Here is a 27650-nt window from a genome sequence, read left to right as displayed (position 1 = left end):
ACCATGGCCAGACTGACCGGTATGTTGTTGTGTTGTCTGTAGTTTGCCATGGCCAGACTGACCAGTATGTTGTTGTGTTGTCTGTAGTTTAGCATGGCCAGACTGACTAGTAACTGTATGTTGTTGTGTTGTCTGTAGTTTGCCATGGCCAGACTGACCAGTATGTTGTTGTGTTGTCTGTAGTTTGCCATGGCCAGACTGACCAGTATGTTGTTGTGTTGTCTGTAGTTTACCATGGCCAGACTGACCAGTATGTTGTTGTGTTGTCTGTAGTTTACCATGGCCAGACTGACCGGTATGTTGTTGTGTTGTCTGTAGTTTGCCATGGCCAGACTGACCAGTATGTTGTTGTGTTGTCTGTAGTTTAGCATGGCCAGACTGACTAGTAACTGTATGTTGTTGTGTTGTCTGTAGTTTGCCATGGCCAGACTGACCAGTATGTTGTTGTGTTGTCTGTAGTTTGCCATGGCCAGACTGACCAGTATGTTGTTGTGTTGTCTGTAGTTTACCATGGCCAGACTGACCAGTATGTTGTTGTGTTGTCTGTAGTTTACCATGGCCAGACTGACCAGTATGTTGTTGTGTTGTCTGTAGTTTGCCATGGCCAGACTGACCAGTATGTTGTTGTGTTGTCTGTAGTTTACCATGGCCAGACTGACCAGTATGTTGTTGTGTTGTCTGTAGTTTAGCATGGCCAGACTGACCAGTATGTTGTTGTGTTGTCTGTAGTTTACCATGGCCAGACTGACTAGTAACTGTATGTTGTTGTGTTGTCTGTAGTTTAGCATGGCCAGACTGACTAGTAACTGTATGTTGTTGTGTTGTCTGTAGTTTAGCATGGCCAGACTGACCAGTATGTTGTTGTGTTGTCTGTAGTTTACCATGGCCAGACTGACCAGTATGTTGTTGTGTTGTCTGTAGTTTACCATGGCCAGACTGACCGATATGTTGTTGTGTTGTCTGTAGTTTACCATGGCCAGACTGACCAGTATGTTGTTGTGTTGTCTGTAGTTTACGATGGCCAGACTGACCAGTATGTTGTTGTGTTGTCTGTAGTTTACCATGGCCAGACTGACCAGTATGTTGTTGTGTTGTCTGTAGTTTGCCATGGCCAGACTGACCAGTATGTTGTTGTGTTGTCTGTAGTTTACCATGGCCAGACTGACCAGTATGTTGTTGTGTTGTCTGTAGTTTACCATGGCCAGACTGACCAGTATGTTGTTGTGTTGTCTGTAGTTTGCCATGGCCAGACTGACCAGTATGTTGTTGTGTTGTCTGTAGTTTACCATGGCCAGACTGACCAGTATGTTGTTGTGTTGTCTGTAGTTTACCATGGCCAGACTGACCAGTATGTTGTTGTGTTGTCTGTAGTTTGCCATGGCCAGACTGACCAGTATGTTGTTGTGTTGTCTGTAGTTTACCATGGCCAGACTGACCAGTATGTTGTTGTGTTGTCTGTAGTTTACCATGGCCAGACTGACCAGTATGTTGTTGTGTTGTCTGTAGTTTAGCATGGCCAGACTGACCAGTATGTTGTTGTGTTGTCTGTAGTTTACCATGGCCAGACTGACTAGTAACTGTATGTTGTTGTGTTGTCTGTAGTTTACCATGGCCAGACTGACCAGTATGTTGTTGTGTTGTCTGTAGTTTACCATGGCCAGACTGACCAGTATGTTGTTGTGTTGTCTGTAGTTTAGCATGGCCAGACTGACCAGTATGTTGTTGTGTTGTCTGTAGTTTACCTTGGCCAGACTGACTAGTAACTGTATGTTGTTGTGTTGTCTGTAGTTTACCATGGCCAGACTGACCAGTATGTTGTTGTGTTGTCTGTAGTTTACCATGGCCAGACTGACCAGTATGTTGTTGTGTTGTCTGTAGTTTACGATGGCCAGACTGACCAGTATGTTGTTGTGTTGTCTGTAGTTTGCCATGGCCAGACTGACCAGTATGTTGTTGTGTTGTCTGTAGTTTACCATGGCCAGACTGACTAGTAACTGTATGTTGTTGTGTTGTCTGTAGTTTACCATGGCCAGACTGACCAGTATGTTGTTGTGTTGTCTGTAGTTTACCATGGCCAGACTGACCAGTATGTTGTTGTGTTGTCTGTAGTTTACCATGGCCAGACTGACCAGTATGTTGTTGTGTTGTCTGTAGTTTGCCATGGCCAGACTGACCAGTATGTTGTTGTGTTGTCTGTAGTTTACCATGGCCAGACTGACCAGTATGTTGTTGTGTTGTCTGTAGTTTACCATGGCCAGACTGACCAGTATGTTGTTGTGTTGTCTGTAGTTTGCCATGGCCAGACTGACCAGTATGTTGTTGTGTTGTCTGTAGTTTACCATGGCCAGACTGACCAGTATGTTGTTGTGTTGTCTGTAGTTTGCCATGGCCAGACTGACCAGTATGTTGTTGTGTTGTCTGTAGTTTAGCATGGCCAGACTGACCAGTATGTTGTTGTGTTGTCTGTAGTTTACCATGGCCAGACTGACCAGTATGTTGTTGTGTTGTCTGTAGTTTACCATGGCCAGACTGACCAGTATGTTGTTGTGTTGTCTGTAGTTTGCCATGGCCAGACTGACCAGTATGTTGTTGTGTTGTCTGTAGTTTACCATGGCCAGACTGACCAGTATGTTGTTGTGTTGTCTGTAGTTTACCATGGCCAGACTGACCAGTATGTTGTTGTGTTGTCTGTAGTTTACCATGGCCAGACTGACCAGTATGTTGTTGTGTTGTCTGTAGTTTACCATGGCCAGACTGACCAGTATGTTGTTGTGTTGTCTGTAGTTTACCATGGCCAGACTGACCAGTATGTTGTTGTGTTGTCTGTAGTTTGCCATGGCCAGACTGACCAGTATGTTGTTGTGTTGTCTGTAGTTTACCATGGCCAGACTGACCAGTATGTTGTTGTGTTGTCTGTAGTTTACCATGGCCAGACTGACCAGTATGTTGTTGTGTTGTCTGTAGTTTACCATGGCCAGACTGACCAGTATGTTGTTGTGTTGTCTGTAGTTTACCATGGCCAGACTGACCAGTATGTTGTTGTGTTGTCTGTAGTTTACCATGGCCAGACTGACCAGTATGTTGTTGTGTTGTCTGTAGTTTACCATGGCCAGACTGACCAGTATGTTGTTGTGTTGTCTGTAGTTTACCTTGGCCAGACTGACCAGTATGTTGTTGTGTTGTCTGTAGTTTACCATGGCCAGACTGACCAGTATGTTGTTGTGTTGTCTGTAGTTTGCCATGGCCAGACTGATCCAAGTGTTCAGGAGGAAAGCGGTGAGCATCACAGACACTCGTGTCCGCACCATGAACGAGGTTCTCACCTGCATCAAACTCATCAAGATGTATGCCTGGGAGACCTCCTTCGAGAAGAAAATCACCGGTAAGGAAGAGTAGGGTCACCACAGGATGTTAAGAAGGTATCCTGAGAGGATACTGAACCGGTAAGGAAGAGTAGGGTCACCACAGGATGTTAAGAAGGTATCCTGAGAGGATACTGAACCGGTAAGGAAGAGTAGGGTCACCACAGGATGTTAAGAAGGTATCCTGAGAGGATACTGAACCGGTAAGGAAGAGTAGGGTCACCACAGGATGTTAAGAAGGTATCCTGAGAGGATACTGAACCGGTAAGGAAGAGTAGGGTCACCACAGGATGTTAAGAAGGTATCCTGAGAGGATACTGAACCGGTAAGGAAGAGTAGGGTCACCACAGGATGTTAAGAAGGTATCCTGAGAGGATACTGAACCGGTAAGGAAGAATAGGGTCACCACAGGATGTTAAGAAGGTATCCTGAGAGGATACTGAACCGGTAAGGAAGAGTAGGGTCACCACAGGATGTTAAGAAGGTATCTTGAGAGGATACTGAACCGGTAAGGAAGAGTAGGGTCACCACAGGATGTTAAGAAGGTATCTTGAGAGGATACTGAACCGGTAAGGAAGAGTAGGGTCACCACAGGATGTTAAGAAGGTATCCTGAGAGGATACTGAACCGGTAAGGAAGAGTAGGGTCACCACAGGATGTTAAGAAGGTATCCTGAGAGGATACTGAACCGGTAAGGAAGAATAGGGTCACCACAGGATGTTAAGAAGGTATCCTGAGAGGATACTGAACCGGTAAGGAAGAGTAGGGTCACCACAGGATGTTAAGAAGGTATCCTGAGAGGATACTGAACCGGTAAGGAAGAGTAGGGTCACCACAGGATGTTAAGAAGGTATCCTGAGAGGATACTGAACCGGTAAGGAAGAGTAGGGTCACCACAGGATGTTAAGAAGGTATCCTGAGAGGATACTGAACCGGTAAGGAAGAGTAGGGTCACCACAGGATGTTAAGAAGGTATCCTGAGAGGATACTGAACCGGTAAGGAAGAGTAGGGTCACCACAGGATGTTAAGAAGGTATCCTGAGAGGATACTGAACCGGTAAGGAAGAGTAGGGTCACCACAGGATGTTAAGAAGGTATCCTGAGAGGATACTGAACCGGTAAGGAAGAGTAGGGTCACCACAGGATGTTAAGAAGGTATCCTGAGAGGATACTGAACCGGTAAGGAAGAGTAGGGTCACCACAGGATGTTAAGAAGGTATCTTGAGAGGATACTGAACCGGTAAGGAAGAGTAGGGTCACCACAGGATGTTAAGAAGGTATCTTGAGAGGATACCGAAGGTGTTTATTGGCCAATTACAATGTACTGATAATATACACAATGCAAGTCATAGGGCCTTATCAAGACATTGATTTATTGATTGATTAAATACATTTTTTTTTATCCTACAGATCTACACAACCTAATCCACATTTTCTTAAGTGAAAGAAAGTTTTAGAAAATGTTCCACAAAAATTAATGAAATAAAAATAAATATCAGAGTTAATACTTGGTGTAAGCCTTTGGCAGCCAGTACAGCTGTGAATCATTTGGAATACGATTCTACCAAATCTGCACAACTCTTAGGGAAACATATATTCATTGTTTTCGTCACAATTTCTCAAACTCTGTATATTTGGTCGGGAATCATTGATGGACAGCGATATTTAAACCTTGTCTTTTTTGAGAAGATTTAAGTCAGGACTGAGACTAGAACACGCAACACCTCTTGGAAAGCCGTTCTGATGTGTATTCTGCATAAAGACGTGTGTAATTGTCCCGCAGAAAAATACAACCCTATTCCTAGGGTCTAGTTTTCAGAAGACTGAGGCAGGTTCCACTCTAACTTTTTACCTGGGCTTTGCTTCTTGCATATTCATAACATGATGCTCCTGAGTTGCGCAGTGGTCTAAGGCACTGCGTGCCACTAGAGATCCTGGTTCGAATCCAGGCTCTGTCGCAGCCGGCCGCGACCGGGAGACTCATGGGCGGCGCACAATTGGCCCAGCGTCGTCCAGGGTAGGGGAGGGAAAGGCCGGCAGGGATGTAGCTCAGTTGATAGAGCATGGCGTTTGCAACGGCAGGGTTGTGGGTTCGATTCCCATGGGGGGCCAGTATAAAAAAAAATAAAAAAATTAAAAAAATATGAAAAGAAAAAAAAAAAATATATATATATGTATTCACTAACTGTAAGTCGCTCTGGATAAGAGTGTCTGCTAAATGACAAAAATGTAAATGTAAAATGATGCTGCCACCACAATACAGAGGGATCAACAACAGTGCATTCACTGCATTTTACTGGCCTGTATAACAAAGTGAAAAAAAGAAGCCGGTGTTAAAAAAAAAATCCACTCCAAATCATCTATTCTGTTAGCAACAAGGCTGTTAAATAATACTGCAAGACAACACTGCAAATACATTACATTAAAAACTACAGGGTTGGGTCAAATCCAATACAACCAACACAGAGTGGTGGCAGCATCATGTTATGGGTATACTTGTCATCGGCAGGGACTGGGGAGTTTGTCAGGATCAAAATAAATATGAAAGGAGCAAAGCCCAGGTAGAGAGTTAGAGGGAAATCTGCCTCAGTCTTCTGAAAACTAGACCCTGGGATAGTTTTATTTTTCAGCAAGACAATAACACACATTTTTAATGCAAAAGACTCACCAGAATGGCTTTCCAATAGGTGTTGAGTGTTGTTGAGTGGTCTAGTCTCAGTCCTGAAGTAAATTTGCTTGAAAATCAGACAGTGTGAACTTCTACTTCTAAAAATCCACCTTTCCAGAAATAAGTCTCTCACTGTCTGGATAAGAGCGTCTGCTAAATGATGTAAAATGTAATGTAAAATGTAAATTTGGGACGCAGACCATATCTGCCCTCCTGTGTTTCCCCATCAGACATCAGGAAGAATGAGAAGCAGCTGCTGGAGACGGCCGGCTACACCCAGAGTATTAACTCCTCCATCACAACCATCATCCCCACCCTGGCAACCATCCTCACCTTCGTAGTCCACACCCTGCTGGGTCTGCCCCTCGGCACCTCTGAAGTGAGTAGTATACCTAATCCCTAGTCCTAATCCCTAGTCCTAATCCCTAGATCAGTCCCTACACCCAAACGAGGGCATTGCGTTCATCCACCTCTGGCCTGCTGGCCCCCCTTCCTCTGCGGAAGCATAGTTCCCGCTCAGCCCAGTCAAAACTGTTCGCTGCTCTGGCACCCCAATGGTGGAACAAGCTCCCTCACGACGCCAGAACAGCGGAGTCACTCACCACCTTCCGGAGACACTTGAAACCCCACCTCTTTAAGGAATACCTGGGATAGGATAAAGTAATCCTTCAACCCCCCCCCAAAAAAAAACATATTGTAAAGTGGTTATCCCACTGGCTATAAGGTGAATGCACCAATTTGTAAGTCGCTCTGGATAAGAGCGTCTGCTAAATGACGTAAATGTAAATGTGAATGTAGTCCTAATCCCTAGTCCTAATCCCTAGTCCTAATCCCTAGTCCTAATCCCTAGTCCTAACACCCTGCTGGGCCTGCCCCTCATCACCTCTGAAGTGAGTAGTATCTAATGCCTATAGTCTTTAGCTCATAGGGCTAACATAGTCTAGTCATAGTCAGTAGTATACCTAATGCGTAGTCCTAATAACATATTAGTCAGCAGTTAGTAGTACGTAATGCCTAGGCTTTAGCTCAGCGGGCTAACAGTCAGCAGTTAGTAGTACGTAATGCCTAGGCTTTAGCTCAGCGGGCTAACAGTCAGCAGTTAGTAGTACGTAATGCCTAGGCTTTAGCTCAGCGGGCTAACAGTCAGCAGTTAGTAGTACGTAATGCCTAGGCTTTAGCTCAGCGGGCTAACAGTCAGCAGTTAGTAGTACGTAATGCCTAGGCTTTAGCTCAGCGGGCTAACATAGTCAGCTGTGAGTAGTACGTAATGCCTAGGCTTTAGCTCAGCAGGCTAACATAGTCAGCTGTGAGTAGTACGTAATGCCTAGGCTTTAGCTCAGCAGGCTAACATAGTCCGCTGTGAGTAGTACCTAATGCCTAGGCTTTAGCTCAGCAGGCTAACATAGTCAGCTGTGAGTAGTACCTAATGAAAGGCCTTTAGCTCAGCGGGCTAACAGTCAGCTGTGAGTAGTACGTAATGCCTAGGCTTTAGCTCAGCGGGCTAACAGTCAGCTGTGAGTAGTACCTAATTCCTAGGCTTTAGCTCAGCTGGCTAACATTGTCATCCTCACATTCGTAGCCCATACCCTACTAGCGCTGTCCCTCAGCCCCTCAACTGTGAGTAGTACGTAATGCCTAGGCTTTAGCTCAGCAGGCTAACATAGTCAGCAGTGAGTAGTACCTAATGAAAGGCCTTTAGCTCAGAGGGCTAACATAGTCCGCTGTGAGTAGTGCCTAGTCTTTAGCTCAGCAGGCTAACATAGTCAGCTGTGAGTAGTGCCTAGTCTTTAGCTCAGAGGGCTAACATAGTCAGCTGTGAGTAGTGCCTAGTTTTTAGCTCAGAGGGCTAACATAGTCAGCAGTGAGTGGTACCTAATGCCTAGTCTTTAGCTCAGCAGGCTAACATAGTCAGCTGTGAGTAGTGCCTAGTCTTTAGCTCAGCAGGCTAACATAGTCCGCTGTGAGTAGTACCTAATGCCTAGGCTTTAGCTCAGCAGGCTAACATAGTCAGCTGTGAGTAGTACCTAATGAAAGGCCTTTAGCTCAGCAGGCTAACATAGTCCGCTGTGAGTAGTGCCTAGTCTTTAGCTCAGCAGGCTAACATAGTCCGCTGTGAGTAGTACCTAATGCCTAGGCTTTAGCTCAGCAGGCTAACATAGTCAGCTGTGAGTAGTGCCTAGTCTTTAGCTCAGCAGGCTAACATAGTCCGCTGTGAGTAGTACCTAATGCCTAGGCTTTAGCTCAGCAGGCTAACATAGTCAGCTGTGAGTAGTATCTAATGAAAGGCCTTTAGCTCAGAGGGCTAACATAGTCAGCTGTGAGTAGTACCTAATGCCTAGGCTTTAGCTCAGCAGGCTAACATAGTCAGCTGTGAGTAGTATCTAATGAAAGGCCTTTAGCTCAGCAGGCTAACATAGTCCGCTGTGAGTAGTACCTAATGAAAGGACTTTAGCTCAGAGGGCTAACCGTCTTGTGGTGTGTACTGTACTTTAAAGTCATGTCTCTTACTGTGTTTTTACCAGGCTGTTACCATCACTACCATCTTGTTTTTACCAGGCTGTTACCATCACTACCATCTTGTTTTTACCAGGCTGTTACCATCACTACCATCTTGTTTTTACCAGGCTGTTACCATCACTACCATCTTGTTTTTACCAGGCTGTTACCATCACTACCATCTTGTTTTTACCAGGCTGTTACCATCACTACCATCTTGTTTTTACCAGGCTGTTACCATCACTACCATCTTGTTTTTACCAGGCTGTTACCATCACTACCATCTTGTTTTTACCAGGCTGTTACCATCACTACCATCTTGTTTTTATCAGGCTGTTACCATCACTACCATCTTGTTTTTACCAGGCTGTTACCATCACTATCATCTTGTTTTTACCAGGCTGTTACCATCACTACCATCTTGTTTTTACCAGGCTGTTACCATCACTACTATCTTGTTTTTACCAGGCTGTTACCATCACTACCATCTTGTTTTTACCAGGCTGTTACCATCACTACCATCTTGTTTTTACCAGGCTGTTACCATCACTACCATCTTGTTTTTACCAGGCTGTTACCATCATTACCATCTTGTTTTTACCAGGCTGTTACCATCACTACCATCTTGTTTTTACCAGGCTTTTACCATCATCGCCATCTTTAACTCCATGCGGTTCTCCCTGGGTTTGCTGCCGTTCTCTGTCAAAGCCCTAGCTGAGGGACAGGTATCGCTAGCCCGGCTAAAGGTGAGACTCCTCTCCTCTCCTTTAAACGTTGGTAATCAACAACTTCATCCACTTACTGAATGTCATGAAGCACATATATCATTTTCTGTTATTAGTCTCTTTATAACATGAAGATAAGCTCTGTGTGTTTACTGTGTGTGTGTGTGTTTGTATACTCTGTATGTGTGTATATGCACATGTTTACATTTGTGTGTGTGTGTGTGTGTGCCTGCCTGCGTGTGCGTGTGCACTCTGTGTGTGTGTGTGTGTATGTGTGTGTGTGTGTGTGCGTGTGCACTCTGTGTGTGTGTGTGTGTGTGTGTGTGTGTGTGTGTGTGTGTGTGTGTAGAAACTGCTGATGACACAGAACCCGGAGTCGTACCTAGTCCAGAGGCATGGGTCCCTCTCGGCCCTGGTCATGGAGAAGGCAACGTTCACCTGGGCCAGGCCTGAAGAACAGACTACCACTACAGCACCAAACACCACATCCTCTCTGAAGGGAGGCAAGGTGGAACCACAGGGCCAGAACGGGACTCACACACCGGGCAAGACCGAGGTCATGCCCACCCTGAGAAACATCTCCTTTAACCTGCCTAAGGTAGGTGCTGGTAGGGTTTAGGTTATATAGGGGGTTTTGATTGGGTTAGAGGGGATAGGTTGGGGGCTGGATTAGCTTGGGTTTAGGGTAGCAACATTTCATTAAATCTTCCACAATTCTCAGATTTTTCATTAATCCCAGTTGGAAGATTCCCAGAATCATCAGGGAATAAGCAGGATATCCGGAATTTTGGGAAGGTTACTAGAGTTATCTGGGTTTAGATGGGGTGAGCAGGGGTCAGAGTTAAATGGAGTTCGATGGGGTAAGCAGGGTCAAAATTAGGTGGGATAAGCAGGGATCAGAGTTAGATGGGGTTAACAGGGGTCAGAGTTAGATGGGGTTAACAGGGGTCAGAGTTAGATGGGGTTAACAGGGGTCAGAGTTAGATGGGGTTAACAGGGGTCAGAGTTAGATGGGGTTAACAGGGGTCAGAGTTAGATGGGGTTAACCGGGGTCAGAGTTAGATGGGGTTAACAGGGGTCAGAGTTAGATGGGGTTAACAGGGGTCAGAGTTAGATGGGGTTAACAGGGGTCAGAGTTAGATGGGGTTAACAGGGGTCAGAGTTAGATGGGGTTAACAGGGGTCAGAGTTAGATGGGGTTAGCAGGGGTCAGAGTTAGATGGGGTTAACAGGGGTCAGAGTTAGATGGGGTTAACAGGGGTCAGAGTTAGATGGCGTCAACAGGGGTCAGAGTTAGATGGGGTTAACAGGGGTCAGAGTTAGGTGGGGTTAACAGGGGTCAGAGTTAGGTGGGGTTAACAGGGGTCAGAGTTAGATGGGGTTAACAGGGGTCAGAGTTAGATGGGGTTAACAGGGGTCAGAGTTAGATGGGGTTAACAGGGGTCAGAGTTAGATGGGGTTAACAGGGGTCAGAGTTAGATGGGGTTAACCGGGGTCAGAGTTTAGTGGGGTTAACAGGGGTCAGAGTTAGGTGGGGTTAACCGGGGTCAGAGTTAGATGGGGTTAACAGGGGTCAGAGTTAGATGGGGTTAACAGGGGTCAGAGTTAGATGGGGTTAACCAGGGTCAGAGTTAGATGGGGTTAACAGGGGTCAGAGTTAGATGGGGTTAACAGGGGTCAGAGTTAGATGGGGTTAACAGGGGTCAGAGTTAGGTGGGGTTAACAGGGGTCAGAGTTAGATGGGGTAAACAGGGGTCAGAGTTAGATGGGGTTAACAGAGGTCAGTTAGATGGGGTTAACAGGGGTCAGAGTTAGATGGGGTTAACAGGGGTCAGAGTTAGATGGGGTTAACAGGGGTCAGAGTTAGGTGGGGTTAACAGGGGTCAGAGTTAGATGGGGTTAACAGGGGTCAGTTAGATGGGGTTAACAGGGGTCAGAGTTAGATGGGGTTAACAGGGGTCAGAGTTAGATGGGGTTAGCAGGGGTCAGAGTTAGATGGGGTTAACAGGGGTCAGAGTTAGATGGGGTTAACAGGGGTCAGAGTTAGATGGGGTTAACAGGGGTCAGAGTTAGATGGGGTTAACAGGGGTCAGAGTTAGATGGGGTTAACAGGGGTCAGAGTTAGGTGGGGTTAACAGGGGTCAGAGTTAGATGGGGTTAACAGGGCTCAGAGTTAGGTGGGGTTAACAGGGATCAGAGTTAGATGGGGTTAACAGGGGTCAGAGTTAGATGGGGTTAACAGGGGTCATAGTTAGTTGGGGTTAACAGGGGTCAGAGTTAGATGGGGTTAGCAGGGGTCAGAGTTAGATGGGGTTAACAGGGGTCAGAGTTAGATGGTGTTAACAGGGGTCAGAGTTAGATGGGGTTAACAGGGGTCGAGTTAGATGGGGTTAACAGGGGTCAGAGTTAGATGGGGTTAGCAGGGGTCAGAGTTAGATGGGGTTAACAGGGGTCAGAGTTAGATGGGGTTAACAGGGGTCAGATTTAGATGGGGTTAACAGGGGTCAGAGTTAGATGGGGTTAACCGGGGTCAGAGTTAGATGGGGTTAACAGGGGTCAGAGTTAGATGGGGTTAACAGGGGTCAGAGTATGGGGTCAGAGTTAGATGGGGTTAACTGGGGTCAGAGTTAGATGGGGTTAACAGGGGTCAGAGTTAGATGGGGTTAACAGGGGTCAGAGTTAGATGGGGTTAACAGGGGTCAGAGTTAGATGGGGTTAACAGGGGTCAGAGTTAGATGGGGTTAACCGGGGTCAGAGTTAGATGGGGTTAACCGGGGTCAGAGTTAGATGGGGTTAACCTGTGTCAGAGTTAGATGGGGTTAACAGGGGTCAGAGTTAGGTGGGGTTAACAGGGGTCAGAGTTAGGTGGGGTTAACAGGGGTCAGAGTTAGGTGGGGTTAACAGGGGTCAGAGTTAGATGGGGTTAACAGGGGTCAGAGTTAGATGGGGTTAACAGGGGTCAGAGTTAGATGGCGTTAACAGGGGTCAGAGTTAGATGGGGTTAACAGGGGTCAGAGTTAGGTGGGGTTAACAGGGGTCAGAGTTAGGTGGGGTTAACAGGGGTCAGAGTTAGATGGGGTTAACAGGGGTCAGAGTTAGATGGGGTTAACAGGGGTCAGAGTTAGATGGGGTTAACAGGGGTCAGAGTTAGATGGGGTTAACAGGGGTCAGAGTTAGATGGGGTTAACAGGGGTCAGAGTTAGATGGGGTTAACGGGTCAGAGTTAGATGGGGTTAACAGGGGTCAGAGTTAGATGGGGTTAACAGGGGTCAGAGTTAGGTGGGGTTAACCGGGGTCAGAGTTAGATGGGGTTAACAGGGGTCAGAGTTAGATGGGGTTAACAGGGGTCAGAGTTAGGTGGGGTTAACAGGGGTCAGAGTTAATGGGGTTAACAGGGGTCAGAGTTAGATGGGGTTAACAGGGGTCAGAGTTAGATGGGGTTAACCGGGGTCAGAGTAAGATGGGGTTAACAGGGGTCAGAGTTAGGTGGGGTTAACCGGGGTCAGAGTTAGATGGGGTTAACAGGGGTCAGAGTTAGATGGGGTTAACAGGGGTCAGAGTTAGATGGGGTTTACCGGGGTCAGAGTTAGATGGGGTTAACAGGGGTCAGAGTTAGATGGGGTTAACAGGGGTCAGAGTTATATGGGGTTAACAGGGGTCAGAGTTAGATGGGGTTAACCGGGGTCAGAGTTAGATGGGGTTAACTGGGATCAGAGTTAGATGGGGTTAACCTGGGTCAGAGTTAGATGGGGTTAACAGGGGTCAGAGTTAGGTGGGGTTAACAGGGGTCAGAGTTAGGTGGGGTTAACAGGGGTCAGAGTTAGGTGGGGTTAACAGGGGTCAGAGTTAGATGGGGTTAACAGGGGTCAGAGTTAGATGGGGTTAACAGGAGTCAGAGTTAGGTGGCGTTAACAGGGGTCAGAGTTAGATGGGGTTAACAGGGGTCAGAGTTAGGTGGGGTTAACAGGGGTCAGAGTTAGGTGGGGTTAACAGGGGTCAGAGTTAGATGGGGTTAACAGGGGTCAGAGTTAGATGGGGTTAACAGGGGTCAGAGTTAGATGGGGTTAACAGGGGTCAGAGTTAGATGGGGTTAACAGGGGTCAGAGTTAGATGGGGTTAACAGGGGTCAGAGTTAGATGGGGTTAACGGGTCAGAGTTAGATGGGGTTAACAGGGGTCAGAGTTAGATGGGGTTAACTGGGGTCAGAGTTAGGTGGGGTTAACCGGGGTCAGAGTTAGATGGGGTTAACAGGGGTCAGAGTTAGATGGGGTTAACAGGGGTCAGAGTTAGGTGGGGTTAACAGGGGTCAGAGTTAATGGGGTTAACAGGGGTCAGAGTTAGATGGGGTTAACAGGGGTCAGAGTTAGATGGGGTTAACCGGGGTCAGAGTTAGATGGGGTTAACAGGGGTCAGAGTTAGGTGGGGTTAACCGGGGTCAGAGTTAGATGGGGTTAACAGGGGTCAGAGTTAGATGGGGTTAACAGGGGTCAGAGTTAGATGGGGTTTACCGGGGTCAGAGTTAGATGGGGTTAACAGGGGTCAGAGTTAGGTGGGGTTAACAGGGGTCAGAGTTAGATGGGGTAAACAGGGGTCAGAGTTAGATGGGGTTAACAAGAGTCAGAGTTAGATTGGGTTAACAGGGGTCAGTTAGATGGGGTTAACAGGGGTCAGAGTTAGATGGGGTTAACAGGGGTCAGAGTTAGGTGGGGTTAACAGGGGTCAGAGTTAGATGGGGTTAACAGGGGTCAGTTAGATGGGGTTAACAGGGGTCAGAGTTAGATGGGGTTAACAGGGGTCAGAGTTAGATGGGGTTAGCAATGGTCAGAGTTAGATGGGGTTAACAGGGGTCAGAGTTAGATGGTGTTAACAGGGGTCAGAGTTAGATGGGGTTAACAGGGGTCAGAGTTAGATGGGGTTAACAAGAGTCAGAGTTAGATGGGGTTAACAGGGGTCAGTTAGATGGGGTTAACAGGGGTCAGAGTTAGATGGGGTTAACAGGGGTCAGAGTTAGGTGGGGTTAACAGGGGTCAGAGTTAGATGGGGTTAACAGGGGTCAGTTAGATGGGGTTAACAGGGGTCAGAGTTAGATGGGGTTAACAGGGGTCAGAGTTAGATGGGGTTAGCAGGGGTCAGAGTTAGATGGGGTTAACAGGGGTCAGAGTTAGATGGGGTTAACAGGGGTCAGAGTTAGATGGGGTTAACCGGGGTCAGAGTTAGATGGGGTTAACAGGGGTCAGAGTTAGTTGGGGTTAACAGGAGTCAGAGTTAGATCGGGTTAACAGGGGTCAGTTAGATGGGGTTAACAGGGGTCAGAGTTAGATGGGGTAAACAGGGGTCAGAGTTAGATGGGGTTAACAGGGGTCAGAGTTAGATGGGGTTAACCGGGGTCAGAGTTAGATGGGGTTAACAGGGGTCAGAGTTAGATGGCGTTAACAGGGGTCAGAGTTAGATGGGGTTAACAGGGGTCAGAGTTAGATGGGGTTAACAGGGGTCAGAGTTAGATGGGGTTAACCGGGGTCAGAGTTAGATGGGGTTAACAGGGGTCAGAGTTAGATGGGGTTAACAGGGGTCAGAGTTAGATGGGGTTAACAGGGGTCAGAGTTAGATGGGGTTAACAGGGGTCAGAGTTAGATGGGGTTAACCGGGGTCAGAGTTAGATGGGGTTAACAGGGGTCAGAGTTAGATGGGGTTAACAGGGGTCAGAGTTAGATGGGGTTAACAGGGGTCAGAGTTAGATGGGGTTAACAGTGGTCAGAGTTAGATGGGGTTAACAGGGGTCAGAGTTAGATGGGGTTAACCGGGGTCAGAGTTAGATGGGGTTAACAGGGGTCAGAGTTAGATGGGGTTAACAGGGGTCAGAGTTAGATGGGGTTAACAGGGGTCAGAGTTAGATGGGGTTAACAGGGGTCAGAGTTAGATGGGGTTAACCGGGGTCAGAGTTAGATGGGGTTAACAGGGGTCAGAGTTAGATGGGGTTAACAGGGGTCAGAGTTAGATGGGGTTAACAGGGGTCAGAGTTAGATGGGGTTAACAGGGGTCAGAGTTAGATGGGGTTAACAGGGGTCAGAGTTAGATGGGGTTAACAGGGGTCAGAGTTAGATGGGGTTAACAGGGGTCAGAGTTAGATGGGGTTAACCGGGTTCAGAGTTAGATGGGGTTAACCGGGGTCAGAGTTAGATGGGGTTAACCGGGGTCAGAGTTAGATGGGGTTAACAGGGGTCATAGTTAGATGGGGTTAACAGGGGTCAGAGTTAGATGGGGTTAGCAGGGGTCAGAGTTAGATGGGGTTAGCAGGGGTCAGAGTTAGATGGGGTTAACAGGGGTCAGAGTTAGATGGGGTTAACAGGGGTCAGAGTTAGATGGGGTTAACCGGGGTCAGAGTTAGATGGGGTTAGCAGGGGTCAGAGTTAGATGGGGTTAACAGGGGTCAGAGTTAGATGGGGTTAACAGGGGTCAGATTTAGATGGGGTTAACAGGGGTCAGAGTTAGATGGGGTTAACTGGGGTCAGAGTTAGATGGGGTTAACAGGGGTCAGAGTTAGATGGGGTTAACAGGGGTCAGAGTTTGGGGTCAGAGTTAGATGGGGTTAACTGGGGTCAGAGTTAGATGGGGTTAACAGGGGTCAGAGTTAGATGGGGTTAACAGGGGTCAGAGTTAGATGGGGTTAACAGGGGTCAGAGTTAGATGGGGTTAACAGGGGTCAGAGTTAGATGGGGTTAACAGGGGTCAGAGTTAGATGGGGTTAACCGGGGTCAGAGTTAGATGGGGTTAACCGGGGTCAGAGTTAGATGGGGTTAACCTGGGTCAGAGTTAGATGGGGTTAACAGGGGTCAGAGTTAGATGGGGTTAACAGGGGTCAGAGTTAGATGGGGTTAACAGGGGTCAGAGTTAGGTGGGGTTAACAGGGGTCAGAGTTAGATGGGGTTAACAGGGGTCAGAGTTAGATGGGGTTAACAGGGGTCAGAGTTAGATGGCGTTAACAGGGGTCAGAGTTAGATGGGGTTAACAGGGGTGAGAGTTAGGTGGGGTTAACAGGGGTCAGAGTTAGGTGGGGTTAACAGGGGTCAGAGTTAGATGGGGTTAACAGGGTTCAGAGTTAGATGGGGTTAACAGGGGTCAGAGTTAGATGGGGTTAACAGGGGTCAGAGTTAGATGGGGTTAACAGGGGTCAGAGTTAGATGGGGTTAACAGGGGTCAGAGTTAGATGGGGTTAACGGGTCAGAGTTAGATGGGGTTAACAGGGGTCAGAGTTAGATGGGGTTAACAGGGGTCAGAGTTAGGTGGGGTTAACCGGGGTCAGAGTTAGATGGGGTTAACAGGGGTCAGAGTTAGATGGGGTTAACAGGGGTCAGAGTTAGGTGGGGTTAACAGGGGTCAGAGTTAATGGGGTTAACAGGGGTCAGAGTTAGATGGGGTTAACAGGGGTCAGAGTTAGATGGGGTTAACCGGGGTCAGAGTTAGATGGGGTTAACAGGGGTCAGAGTTAGGTGGGGTTAACCGGGGTCAGAGTTAGATGGGGTTAACAGGGGTCAGAGTTAGATGGGGTTAACAGGGGTCAGAGTTAGATGGGGTTTACCGGGGTCAGAGTTAGATGGGGTTAACAGGGGTCAGAGTTAGGTGGGGTTAACAGGGGTCAGAGTTAGATGGGGTAAACAGGGGTCAGAGTTAGATGGGGTTAACAAGAGTCAGAGTTAGATGGGGTTACCAGGGGTCAGTTAGATGGGGTTAACAGGGGTCAGAGTTAGATGGGGTTAACAGGGGTCAGAGTTAGATGGGGTTAACCGGGGTAAGAGTTTAATGGGGTTAACAGGGGTCAGAGTTAGGTGGGGTTAACCGGGGTCAGAGTTAAATGGGGTTAACAGGGGTCAGAGTTAGATGGGGTTAACAGGGGTCAGAGTTAGATGGGGTTAACCGGGGTCAGAGTTAGATGGGGTTAACAGGGGTCAGAGTTAGATGGGGTTAACAGGGGTCAGAGTTAGATGGGGTTAACAGGGGTCAGAGTTAGATGGGGTTAACCGGGGTCAGAGTTTAATGGGGTTAACAGGGGTCAGAGTTAGGTGGGGTTAACCGGGGTCAGAGTTAGATGGGGTTAACAGGGGTCAGAGTTAGATGGGGTTAACAGGGGTCAGAGTTAGATGGGGTTAACCGGGGTCAGAGTTAGATGGGGTTAACAGGGGTCAGAGTTAGATGGGGTTAACAGGGGTCAGAGTTAGATGGGGTTAACAGGGGTCAGAGTTAGGTGGGGTTAACAGGGGTCAGAGTTAGATGGGGTAAACAGGGGTCAGAGTTAGATGGGGTTAACAAGAGTCAGAGTTAGATGGGGTTAACAGGGGTCAGTTAGATGGGGTTAACAGGGGTCAGAGTTAGATGGGGTTAACAGGGGTCAGAGTTAGGTGGGGTTAACAGGGGTCAGAGTTAGATGGGGTTAACAAGGGTCAGTTAGATGGGGTTAACAGGGGTCAGAGTTAGATGGGGTTAACAGGGATCAGAGTTAGATGGGGTTAGCAGGGGTCAGAGTTAGATGGGGTTAACAGGGGTCAGAGTTAGATGGGGTTAACAGGGGTCAGAGTTAGATGGGGTTAACAGGGGTCAGAGTTAGATGGGGTTAACAGGGGTCAGAGTTAGATGGGGTTAACAGGGGTCAGAGTTAGATGGGGTTAACAGGGGTCAGAGTTAGGTGGGGTTAACAGGGGTCAGAGTTAGATGGGGTTAACAGGGGTCAGAGTTAGGTGGGGTTAACAGGGATCAGAGTTAGATGGGGTTAACAGGGGTCAGAGTTAGATGGGGTTAACAGGGGTCATAGTTAGATGGGGTTAACAGGGGTCAGAGTTAGATGGGGTTAGCAGGGGTCAGAGTTAGATGGGGTTAACAGGGGTCAGAGTTAGATGGGGTTAACAGGGGTCAGAGTTAGATGGGGTTAACAGGGGTCAGAGTTAGATGGGGTTAACCGGGGTCAGAGTTAGATGGGGTTAGCAGGGGTCAGAGTTACATGGGGTTAACAGGGGTCAGAGTTAGATGGGGTTAACAGGGGTCAGATTTAGATGGGGTTAACAGGGGTCAGAGTTAGATGGGGTTAACCGGGGTCAGAGTTAGATGGGGTTAACAGGGGTCAGAGTTAGATGGGGTTAACAGGGGTCAGAGTTTGGGGTCAGAGTTAGATGGGGTTAACTGGGGTCAGAGTTAGATGGGGTTAACAGGGGTCAGAGTTAGATGGGGTTAACAGGGGTCAGAGTTAGATGGGGTTAACAGGGGTCAGAGTTAGATGGGGTTAACAGGGGTCAGAGTTAGATGGGGTTAACAGGGGTCAGAGTTAGATGGGGTTAACCGGGGTCAGAGTTAGATGGGGTTAACCGGGGTCAGAGTTACATGGGGTTAACCTGGGTCAGAGTTAGATGGGGTTAACAGGGGTCAGAGTTAGGTGGGGTTAACAGGGGTCAGAGTTAGGTGGGGTTAACAGGGGTCAGAGTTAGGTGGGGTTAACAGGGGTCAGAGTTAGATGGGGTTAACAGGGGTCAGAGTTAGATGGGGTTAACAGGGGTCAGAGTTAGATGGCGTTAACAGGGGTCAGAGTTAGATGGGGTTAACAGGGGTCAGAGTTAGGTGGGGTTAACAGGGGTCAGAGTTAGGTGGGGTTAACAGGGGTCAGAGTTAGATGGGGTTAACAGGGGTCAGAGTTAGATGGGGTTAACAGGGGTCAGAGTTAGATGGGGTTAACAGGGGTCAGAGTTAGATGGGGTTAACAGGGGTCAGAGTTAGATGGGGTTAACGGGTCAGAGTTAGATGGGGTTAACAGGGGTCAGAGTTAGATGGGGTTAACAGGGGTCAGAGTTAGGTGGGGTTAACCGGGGTCAGAGTTAGATGGGGTTAACAGGGGTCAGAGTTAGGTGGGGTTAACAGGGGTCAGAGTTAATGGGGTTAACAGGGGTCAGAGTTAGATGGGGTTAACAGGGGTCAGAGTTAGATGGGGTTAACAGGGGTCAGAGTTAGGTGGGGTTAACCGGGGTCAGAGTTAGATGGGGTTAACAGGGGTCAGAGTTAGATGGGGTTAACAGGGGTCAGAGTTAGATGGGGTTTACCGGGGTCAGAGTTAGATGGGGTTAACAGGGGTCAGAGTTAGGTGGGGTTAACAGGGGTCAGAGTTAGATGGGGTTAACAAGAGTCAGAGTTAGATGGGGTTAACAGGGGTCAGTTAGATGGGGTTAACAGGGGTCAGAGTTAGATGGGGTTAACAGGGGTCAGAGTTAGGTGGGGTTAACAGGGGTCAGAGTTATATGGGGTTAACAGGGGTCAGTTATATGGGGTTAACAGGGGTCAGAGTTAGATGGGGTTAACAGGGGTCAGAGTTAGATGGGGTTAGCAGGGGTCAGAGTTAGATGGGGTTAACAGGGGTCAGAGTTAGATGGGGTTAACAGGGGTCAGAGTTAGATGGGGTTAACAGGGGTCAGAGTTAGATGGGGTTAACAGGGGTCAGAGTTAGATGGGGTTAACAGGGGTCAGAGTTAGATGGGGTTAACAGGGGTCAGAGTTAGATGGGGTTAACAGGGGTCAGAGTTAGATGGGGTTAACCGGGGTCAGAGTTAGATGGGGTTAACAGGGGTCAGAGTTAGATGGGGTTAACAGGGGTCAGAGTTAGATGGGGTTAACAGTGGTCAGAGTTAGATGGGGTTAACAGGGGTCAGAGTTAGATGGGGTTAACCGGGGTCAGAGTTAGATGGGGTTAACAGGGGTCAGAGTTAGATGGGGTTAACAGGAGTCAGAGTTAGATGGGGTTAACAGGGGTCAGTTAGATGGGGTTAACAGGGGTCAGAGTTAGATGGGGTAAACAGGGGTCAGAGTTAGATGGGGTTAACAGGGGTCAGAGTTAGATGGGGTTAACCGGGGTCAGAGTTAGATGGGGTTAACAGGGGTCAGAGTTAGATGGCGTTAACAGGGGTCAGAGTTAGATGGGGTTAACAGGGGTCAGAGTTAGATGGGGTTAACAGGGGTCAGAGTTAGATGGGGTTAACCGGGGTCAGAGTTAGATGGGGTTAACAGGGGTCAGAGTTAGATGGGGTTAACAGGGGTCAGAGTTAGATGGGGTTAACAGGGGTCAGAGTTAGATGGGGTTAACAGGGGTCAGAGTTAGATGGGGTTAACCGGGGTCAGAGTTAGATGGGGTTAACAGGGGTCAGAGTTAGATGGGGTTAACAGGGGTCAGAGTTAGATGGGGTTAACAGTGGTCAGAGTTAGATGGGGTTAACAGGGGTCAGAGTTAGATGGGGTTAACCGGGGTCAGAGTTAGATGGGGTTAACAGGGGTCAGAGTTAGATGGGGTTAACAGGGGTCAGAGTTAGATGGGGTTAACAGGGGTCAGAGTTAGATGGGGTTAACAGGGGTCAGAGTTAGATGGGGTTAAAGGGGTCAGAGTTAGATGGGGTTAACAGGGGTCAGAGTTAGATGGGGTTAACAGGGGTCAGAGTTAGATGGGGTTAACAGGGGTCAGAGTTAGATGGGGTTAACAGGGGTCAGAGTTAGATGGGGTTAACAGGGGTCAGAGTTAGATGGGGTTAGAAGAGTCTGGTATTAGATGATTGATTACTGATGACTGTTTGACCTTTTAGGGAAACCTGCTTGGTATCTGTGGCAACGTGGGGAGCCGAAAGACATCGCTGATATCAAGCATCTTAGAACAGGTTGGTTGAAAGTGTTTGATACCATTTATCAGTTAAACACTCAAATATATAAACAATACATGCACATAGAATAAATGAAAATTGTCAGACATCGTAAAAACGAATTGTCCCGTCCAAAGATTCATCCAAAAAACAACGGTATTAAATAATGTTTTGTGTTGCATGACGTACGTCACAACATCTGAATATGATATATGATGTGCTCCCTACCCAAGATGCACCTGCAGCAGGGTTTGGTCACAGCAGACGGAGCGTTTGCCTACGTTTCCCAGCAGGCCTGGATCTTCCACGGTACGGTACGAGACAACATCTTGATGGGAGAAACCTTCAACCAGGCCAGGTAATGTTACTATGGTCTGTTCATCTGTTTTACCTGGCCAGGTAATGTTACTATGGTCTGTTCATCTGTTTTACCTGGCCAGGTAATGTTACTATGGTCTGTTCATCTGTTTTACCTGGCCAGGTAATGTTACTATGGTCTGTTCATCTGTTTTACCTGGCCAGGTAATGTTACTATGGTCTGTTCATCTGTTTTACCTGGCCAGGTAATGTTACTATGGTCTGTTCATCTGTTTTACCTGCCAGGTAATGTTACTATGGTCTGTTCACCTGTTTTAACTGGCCAGGTAATGTTACTAGGGTCTGTTCATCTGTTTTACCTGGCCAGGTAATGTTACTATGGTCTGTTCATCTGTTTTACCTGGCCAGGTAATGTTACTATGGTCTGTTCATCTGTTTTACCTGGCCAGGTAATGTTACTATGGTCTGTTCATCTGTTTTACCTGGCCAGGTAATGTTACTATGGTCTGTTCATCTGTTTTACCTGGCCAGGTAATGTTACTATGGTCTGTTCATCTGTTTTACCTGGCCAGGTAATGTTACTATGGTCTGTTCATCTGTTTTACCTGGCCAGGTAATGTTACTATGGTCTGTTCATCTGTTTTACCTGGCCAGGTAATGTTACTATGGTCTGTTCATCTGTTTTACCTGGCCAGGTAATGTTACTATGGTCTGTTCATCTGTTTTACCTGGCCAGGTAATGTTACTATGGTCTGTTCATCTGTTTTACCTGGCCAGGTAATGTTACTATGGTCTGTTCATCTGTTTTACCTGCCAGGTAATGTTACTATGGTCTGTTCACCTGTTTTAACTGGCCAGGTAATGTTACTAGGGTCTGTTCATCTGTTTTACCTGGCCAGGTAATGTTACTATGGTCTGTTCATCTGTTTTACCTGGCCAGGTAATGTTACTATGGTCTGTTCATCTGTTTTACCTGGCCAGGTAATGTTACTATGGTCTGTTCATCTGTTTTACCTGGCCAGGTAATGTTACTATGGTCTGTTCATCTGTTTTACCTGGCCAGGTAATGTTACTATGGTCTGTTCATCTGTTTTACCTGGCCAGGTAATGTTACTATGGTCTGTTCATCTGTTTTACCTGGCCAGGTAATGTTACTATGGTCTGTTCATCTGTTTTACCTGGCCAGGTAATGTTACTATGGTCTGTTCATCTGTTTTACCTGGCCAGGTAATGTTACTATGGTCTGTTCATCTGTTTTACCTGGCCAGGTAATGTTACTATGGTCTGTTCATCTGTTTTACCTGGCCAGGTAATGTTACTATGGTCTGTTCATCTGTTTTACCTGGCCAGGTAATGTTACTATGGTCTGTTCATCTGTTTTACCTGGCCAGGTAATGTTACTATGGTCTGTTCATCTGTTTTACCTGCCAGGTAATGTTACTATGGTCTGTTCACCTGTTTTAACTGGCCAGGTAATGTTACTAGGGTCTGTTCATCTGTTTTACCTGGCCAGGTAATGTTACTATGGTCTGTTCATCTGTTTTACCTGGCCAGGTAATGTTACTATGGTCTGTTCATCTGTTTTACCTGGCCAGGTAATGTTACTATGGTCTGTTCATCTGTTTTACCTGGCCAGGTAATGTTACTATGGTCTGTTCATCTGTTTTACCTGGCCAGGTAATATTACTATGGTCTGTTCATCTGTTTTACCTGGCCAGGTAATGTTACTATGGTCTGTTCATCTGTTTTACCTGGCCAGGTAATGTTACTATGGTCTGTTCATCTGTTTTACCTGGCCAGGTAATGTTACTATGGTCTGTTCATCTGTTTTACCTGGCCAGGTAATGTTACTATGGTCTGTTCATCTGTTTTACCTGGCCAGGTAATGTTACTATGGTCTGTTCATCTGTTTTACCTGCCAGGTAATGTTACTATGGTCTGTTCACCTGTTTTAACTGGCCAGGTAATGTTACTAGGGTCTGTTCATCTGTTTTACCTGGCCAGGTAATGTTACTATGGTCTGTTCTCCTTTACTTTACCTGACCAGGTAATATGGGAGGCAGGTAGCTTAGTGGTTAAGAGCGTTGTGCCAGAAACCGAAAGGTCGCTGGTTCTAATCCCAGAGCCGACTAGGTGAAAAATCTGTCGATGTGCCCTTGAGCAAGGCACTTAACCCTAATTGCTCCTGTAAGTCGCTCTGGATAAGAGCGTCTGCTAAAGGTAATGTTACTATGGTCTGTTCACCTTTACCTGCCAGGTAATGTTACTATGGTCTGTTCACCTTTACCTGCCAGGTAATGTTACTATGGTCTGTTCATCTGTTTTACCTGCCAGGTAATGTTACTATGGTCTGTTCATCTGTTTTACCTGGCCAGGTAATGTTACTATGGTCTGTTCACCTTTACCTGCCAGGTAATGTTACTATGGCCTGTTCACCTTTACCTGCCAGGTAATGTTACTATGGTCTGTTCATCTGTTTTACCTGGCCAGGTAATGTTACTAAGGTCTGTTCACCTGTTTTACCTGGCCAGGTAATGTTACTATGGTCTGTTCACCTGTTTTACCTGGCCAGGTAATGTTACTATGGTCTGTTCACCTTTACCTGGCCAGGTAATGTTACTATGGTCTGTTCATCTGTTTTACCTGGCCAGGTAATGTTACTATGGTCTGTTCACCTGTTTTACCTGGCCAGGTAATGTTACTATGGTCTGTTCACCTGTTTTACCTGGCCAGGTAATGTTACTATGGTCTGTTCACCTTTACCTGCCAGGTAATGTTACTATGGTCTGTTCAATCAATTTTATTTTATATAGCCCTTCTTACATCAGCTAATATCTCGAAGTGCTGTACAGAAACCCAGCCTAAAACCCCAAACAGCTAGTAATGCAGGTGTAGAAGCACGGTGGCTAGGAAAAACTCCCTAGAAAGGCCAAAACCTAGGAAGAAACCTAGAGAGGAACCAGGCTATGAGGGGTGGCCAGTCCTCTTCTGGCTGTGCCGGGTGGAGATTATAACAGAACCATGCCAAGATGTTCAAACATGTTCATAAGTGACAAGCATGGTCAAATAATAATCAGGAATAAATCTCAGTTGGCTTTTCATAGCCGATCATTAAGAGTTGAAAACAGCGGGTCTGGGACAGGTAGGGGTTTCGTAACCGCAGGCAGAACAGTTGAAACTGGAATGTTCACCTGTTTTACCTGGCCAGGTAATGTTACTATGGTCTGTTCACCTTTACCTGCCAGGTGATGTTACTATGGTCTGTTCACCTTTACCTGCCAGGTAATGTTACTATGGTCTGTTCACCTGTTTTACCTGGCCAGGTAAAGGCGAAAGGCGGAGGTGTTGCTAACATTTACGATAGCAAATTTCAATTTACAAAAAAAAAAATGGCGTTTTCATCTTTTGAGCTTCTAGTCATGAAATCTATGCAGCCTACTCAATCACTTTTTATAGCTACTGTTTACAGGCCTCCTGGGCCATATACAGCGTTCCTCTCTGAGTTTCCTGAATTCCTATCAGACCTTGTAGTCATAGCAGATCATATTCTAATTTTTGGTGATTTTAATATTCACATGGAGAAGTCCACAGACCCACTCCAAAAGTCTTTCGGAGCCATTATCGACTCAGTGGGTTTTGTCCAACATGTCTCTGGACCTACTCACTGCCACAGTCATACTCTGGACCTAGTTTTGTCCCATGGAATAAATGTTGTAGATCTTAATGTTTTTCCACAAAATCCTGGACTATCGGACCACCATTTTATTACGTTTGCAATCGCAACAAATAATCTGCTCAGACCCCAACCAAGGAGCATCAAAAGTCGTGCTATAAATTCTCAGACAACACAAAAATTCATTGATGCCCTTCCAGACTCCTTCTGCCTACCCAAGGACGTCAGAGGACAAAAATCAGTTAACCACTTAACTGAGGAACTCAATTTAACCTTGCGCAATACCCTAGATGCAGTTGCACCCCTAAAAACGAAAAACATTTGTCATAAGAAACTAGCTCCCTGGTATACAGAAAATACCCGAGCTTTGAAGCAAGCTTCCAGGAAATTGGAACGGAAATGGCGCCACACCAAACTGGAAGTCTTCCGACTAGCTTGGAAAGACAGTACCGTGCAGTACCGAAGAGCCCTCACTGCTGCTCGATCATCCTACTTTTCCAACTTAATCGAGGAAAATAAGAACAATCCAAAATTTCTTTTTGATACTGTTGCAAAGCTAACTAAAAAGCAGCATTCCCCAAGAGAGGATGGCTTTCACTTCAGCAGTGATAAATTCATGAACTTCTTTGAGGAAAAGATCATGACCATTAGAAAGCAAATTACGGACTCCTCTTTGAATCTGCGTATTCCTCCAGGGCTTAGCTGTCCTGGATCTGCACAGCTCTGCGAGGGCCTGGGATCGGGAGAGACACTTAAGTGTTTTAGTACTATATCTCTTGACACAATGATGAAAATAATCATGGCCTCTAAACCTTCAAGCTGCATACTGGATCCTATTCCTACTAAACTGCTGAAGGAGCTGCTTCCTGTGCTTGGCCCTCCTATGTTGAACATAATAAACAGCTCTCTATCCACCGGATGTGTACCAAACTCACTAAAAGTGGCAGTGATAAAGCCTCTCTTGAAAAAGCCAAACCTTGACCCGGAAAATATAAAAAACTATCGGCCTATATCGAATCTTCCATTCCTCTCAAAAATTTTAGAAAAAGCTGTTGCGCAGCAACTCACTGCCTTTCTGAAGACAAACAATGTATACGAAATGCTTCAGTCTGGTTTTAGACCCCATCATAGCACTGAGACTGCACTTGTGAAGGTGGTAAATGACCTTTTAATGGCGTCAGACCGAGGCTCTGCATCTGTCCTCGTGCTACTAGACCTTAGTGCTGCCTTTGACACCATCGATCACCACATTCTTTTGGAGAGACTGGAAACCCAAATTGGTCTACACGGACAAGTTCTGGCCTGGTTTAGATCCTACCTGTCGGAAAGATATCAGTTTGTCTCTGTGAATGGTCTGTCCTCCGACAAATCAACTGTACATTTCGGTGTTCCTCAAGGTTCCGTTTTAGGACCACTATTGTTTTCACTATATATTTTACCTCTTGGGGATGTTATTCGAAAACATAATGTTAACTTTCACTGCTATGCGGATGACACACAGCTGTACATTTCAATGAAACATGGTGAAGCCCCAAAATTGCCCTCGCTAGAAGCCTGTGTTTCAGACATAAGGAAGTGGATGGCTGAAAACTTTTTACTTTTAAACTCGGACAAAACAGAGATGCTTGTTCTAGGTCCCAAGAAACAAAGAGATCTTCTGTTAAATCTGACAATTCATCTTGATGGTTGTAAAGTCGTCTCAAATAAAACTGTGAAGGACCTCGGCGTTACTCTTGACCCTGATCTCTCTTTTGACGAACATATCAAGACTGTTTCAAGGACAGCTTTTTTCCATCTACGTAACATTGCAAAAATCAGAAATTTTCTGTCCAAAAATGATGCAGAAAAATTAATCCATGCATTTGTTACTTCTAGGTTAGACTACTGCAATGCTCTATTTTCCGGCTACCCGGATAAAGCACTAAATAAACTTCAGTTAGTGCTAAATACGGCTGCTAGAATCCTGACTAGAACCAAGAAATTTGATCATATTACTCCAGTGCTAGCTTCCCTACACTGGCTTCCTGTTAAGGCAAGGGCTGATTTCAAGGTTTTACTGTTAACCTATAAAGCGTTACATGGGCTTGCTCCTACCTATCTTTCCGAGTTGGTCCTGCCGTACATACCAATACGTACGCTACGGTCACAAGACGCAGGCCTCCTAATTGTCCCTAGAATTTCTAAGCAAACAGCGGGAGGCAGGGCTTTCTCCTATAGATCTCCATTTTTATGGAACAGTCTGCCTACCCATGTGAGAGACGCAGACTCGGTCTCAAACTTTAAGTCTTTACTGAAGACTTATCTCTTCAGTAGGTCATATGATTGAGTGTAGTCTGGCCCAGGAGTGTGAAGGTGAACGGAAAGGCTGGAGCAACGAACAGCCCTTGCTGTCTCTGCCAGGCCGGTTCCCCTCTCCACTGGGGTTCTCTGCCTCTAACCCTGTTGCAGGGGCTGAGTCACTGGCTTGCTGGTGCTCTTTCATGCCGTCCCTGGGAGGGGTGCGTCACTTGAGTGGGTTGAGTTACTGACGTGATCTTCCTGTCTGGGTTGGCGCCCCCCCCTTGGTTTGTGCTGTGGTGGAGACCTCTGTGGGCTATACTCGGCCTTGTCTCAGGATTGTAAGTTGGTGGTTGGGGATATCCCTCTAGTGGTGCGGGGGCTGTGCTTTGGCGGAGTGGGTGGGGTTATATCCTTCCTGTTTGGCCCTGTCCGGGGGTTTCTTCGGATGGGGCCACAGTGTCTCCGGACCGCTCCT

At 46.8% G+C, this 27650-nt stretch overlaps 1 protein-coding gene and 1 long non-coding RNA gene across 3 annotated transcripts in view; both read left to right on the top strand.

Moving 5' to 3' along the window:
• Window positions 1-27650, top strand: part of abcc12 (ATP-binding cassette, sub-family C (CFTR/MRP), member 12) — a gene marked incomplete at its 5' end in the record, with an annotated part of 92532 nt that overhangs the window by 23626 nt on the left and 41256 nt on the right. The window contains 6 exons of the mRNA XM_084197392.1: window positions 3235-3382; window positions 6261-6409; window positions 9165-9272; window positions 9601-9849; window positions 20851-20922; window positions 21138-21262. Of these exons, the coding sequence (XP_084053518.1) occupies window positions 3235-3382; window positions 6261-6409; window positions 9165-9272; window positions 9601-9849; window positions 20851-20922; window positions 21138-21262 (851 nt within the window). The remainder of the gene's footprint in view (window positions 1-3234; window positions 3383-6260; window positions 6410-9164; window positions 9273-9600; window positions 9850-20850; window positions 20923-21137; window positions 21263-27650) is intronic.
• Window positions 23102-24515, top strand: LOC311123118. Of its 2 annotated transcripts, none has more exons than XR_014612562.1 (4): window positions 23102-23144; window positions 23227-23671; window positions 23956-23992; window positions 24431-24515. It is a non-coding gene; the product is annotated as an uncharacterized lncRNA (long non-coding RNA). The 2 variants fall into 2 exon arrangements; XR_014612563.1 differs by having other exon boundaries at window positions 23795-23992.

This window comes from Coregonus lavaretus, assembly GCF_964263955.1.
Source record: "Coregonus lavaretus genome assembly, contig: HAP1_SCAFFOLD_686, whole genome shotgun sequence".
Taxonomy (NCBI): Eukaryota; Metazoa; Chordata; class Actinopteri; order Salmoniformes; family Salmonidae; genus Coregonus; species Coregonus lavaretus.
The sequence above is the reverse complement of the archived record's forward strand: the minus strand, read 5'-3'. Positions and strand labels throughout refer to the sequence as shown.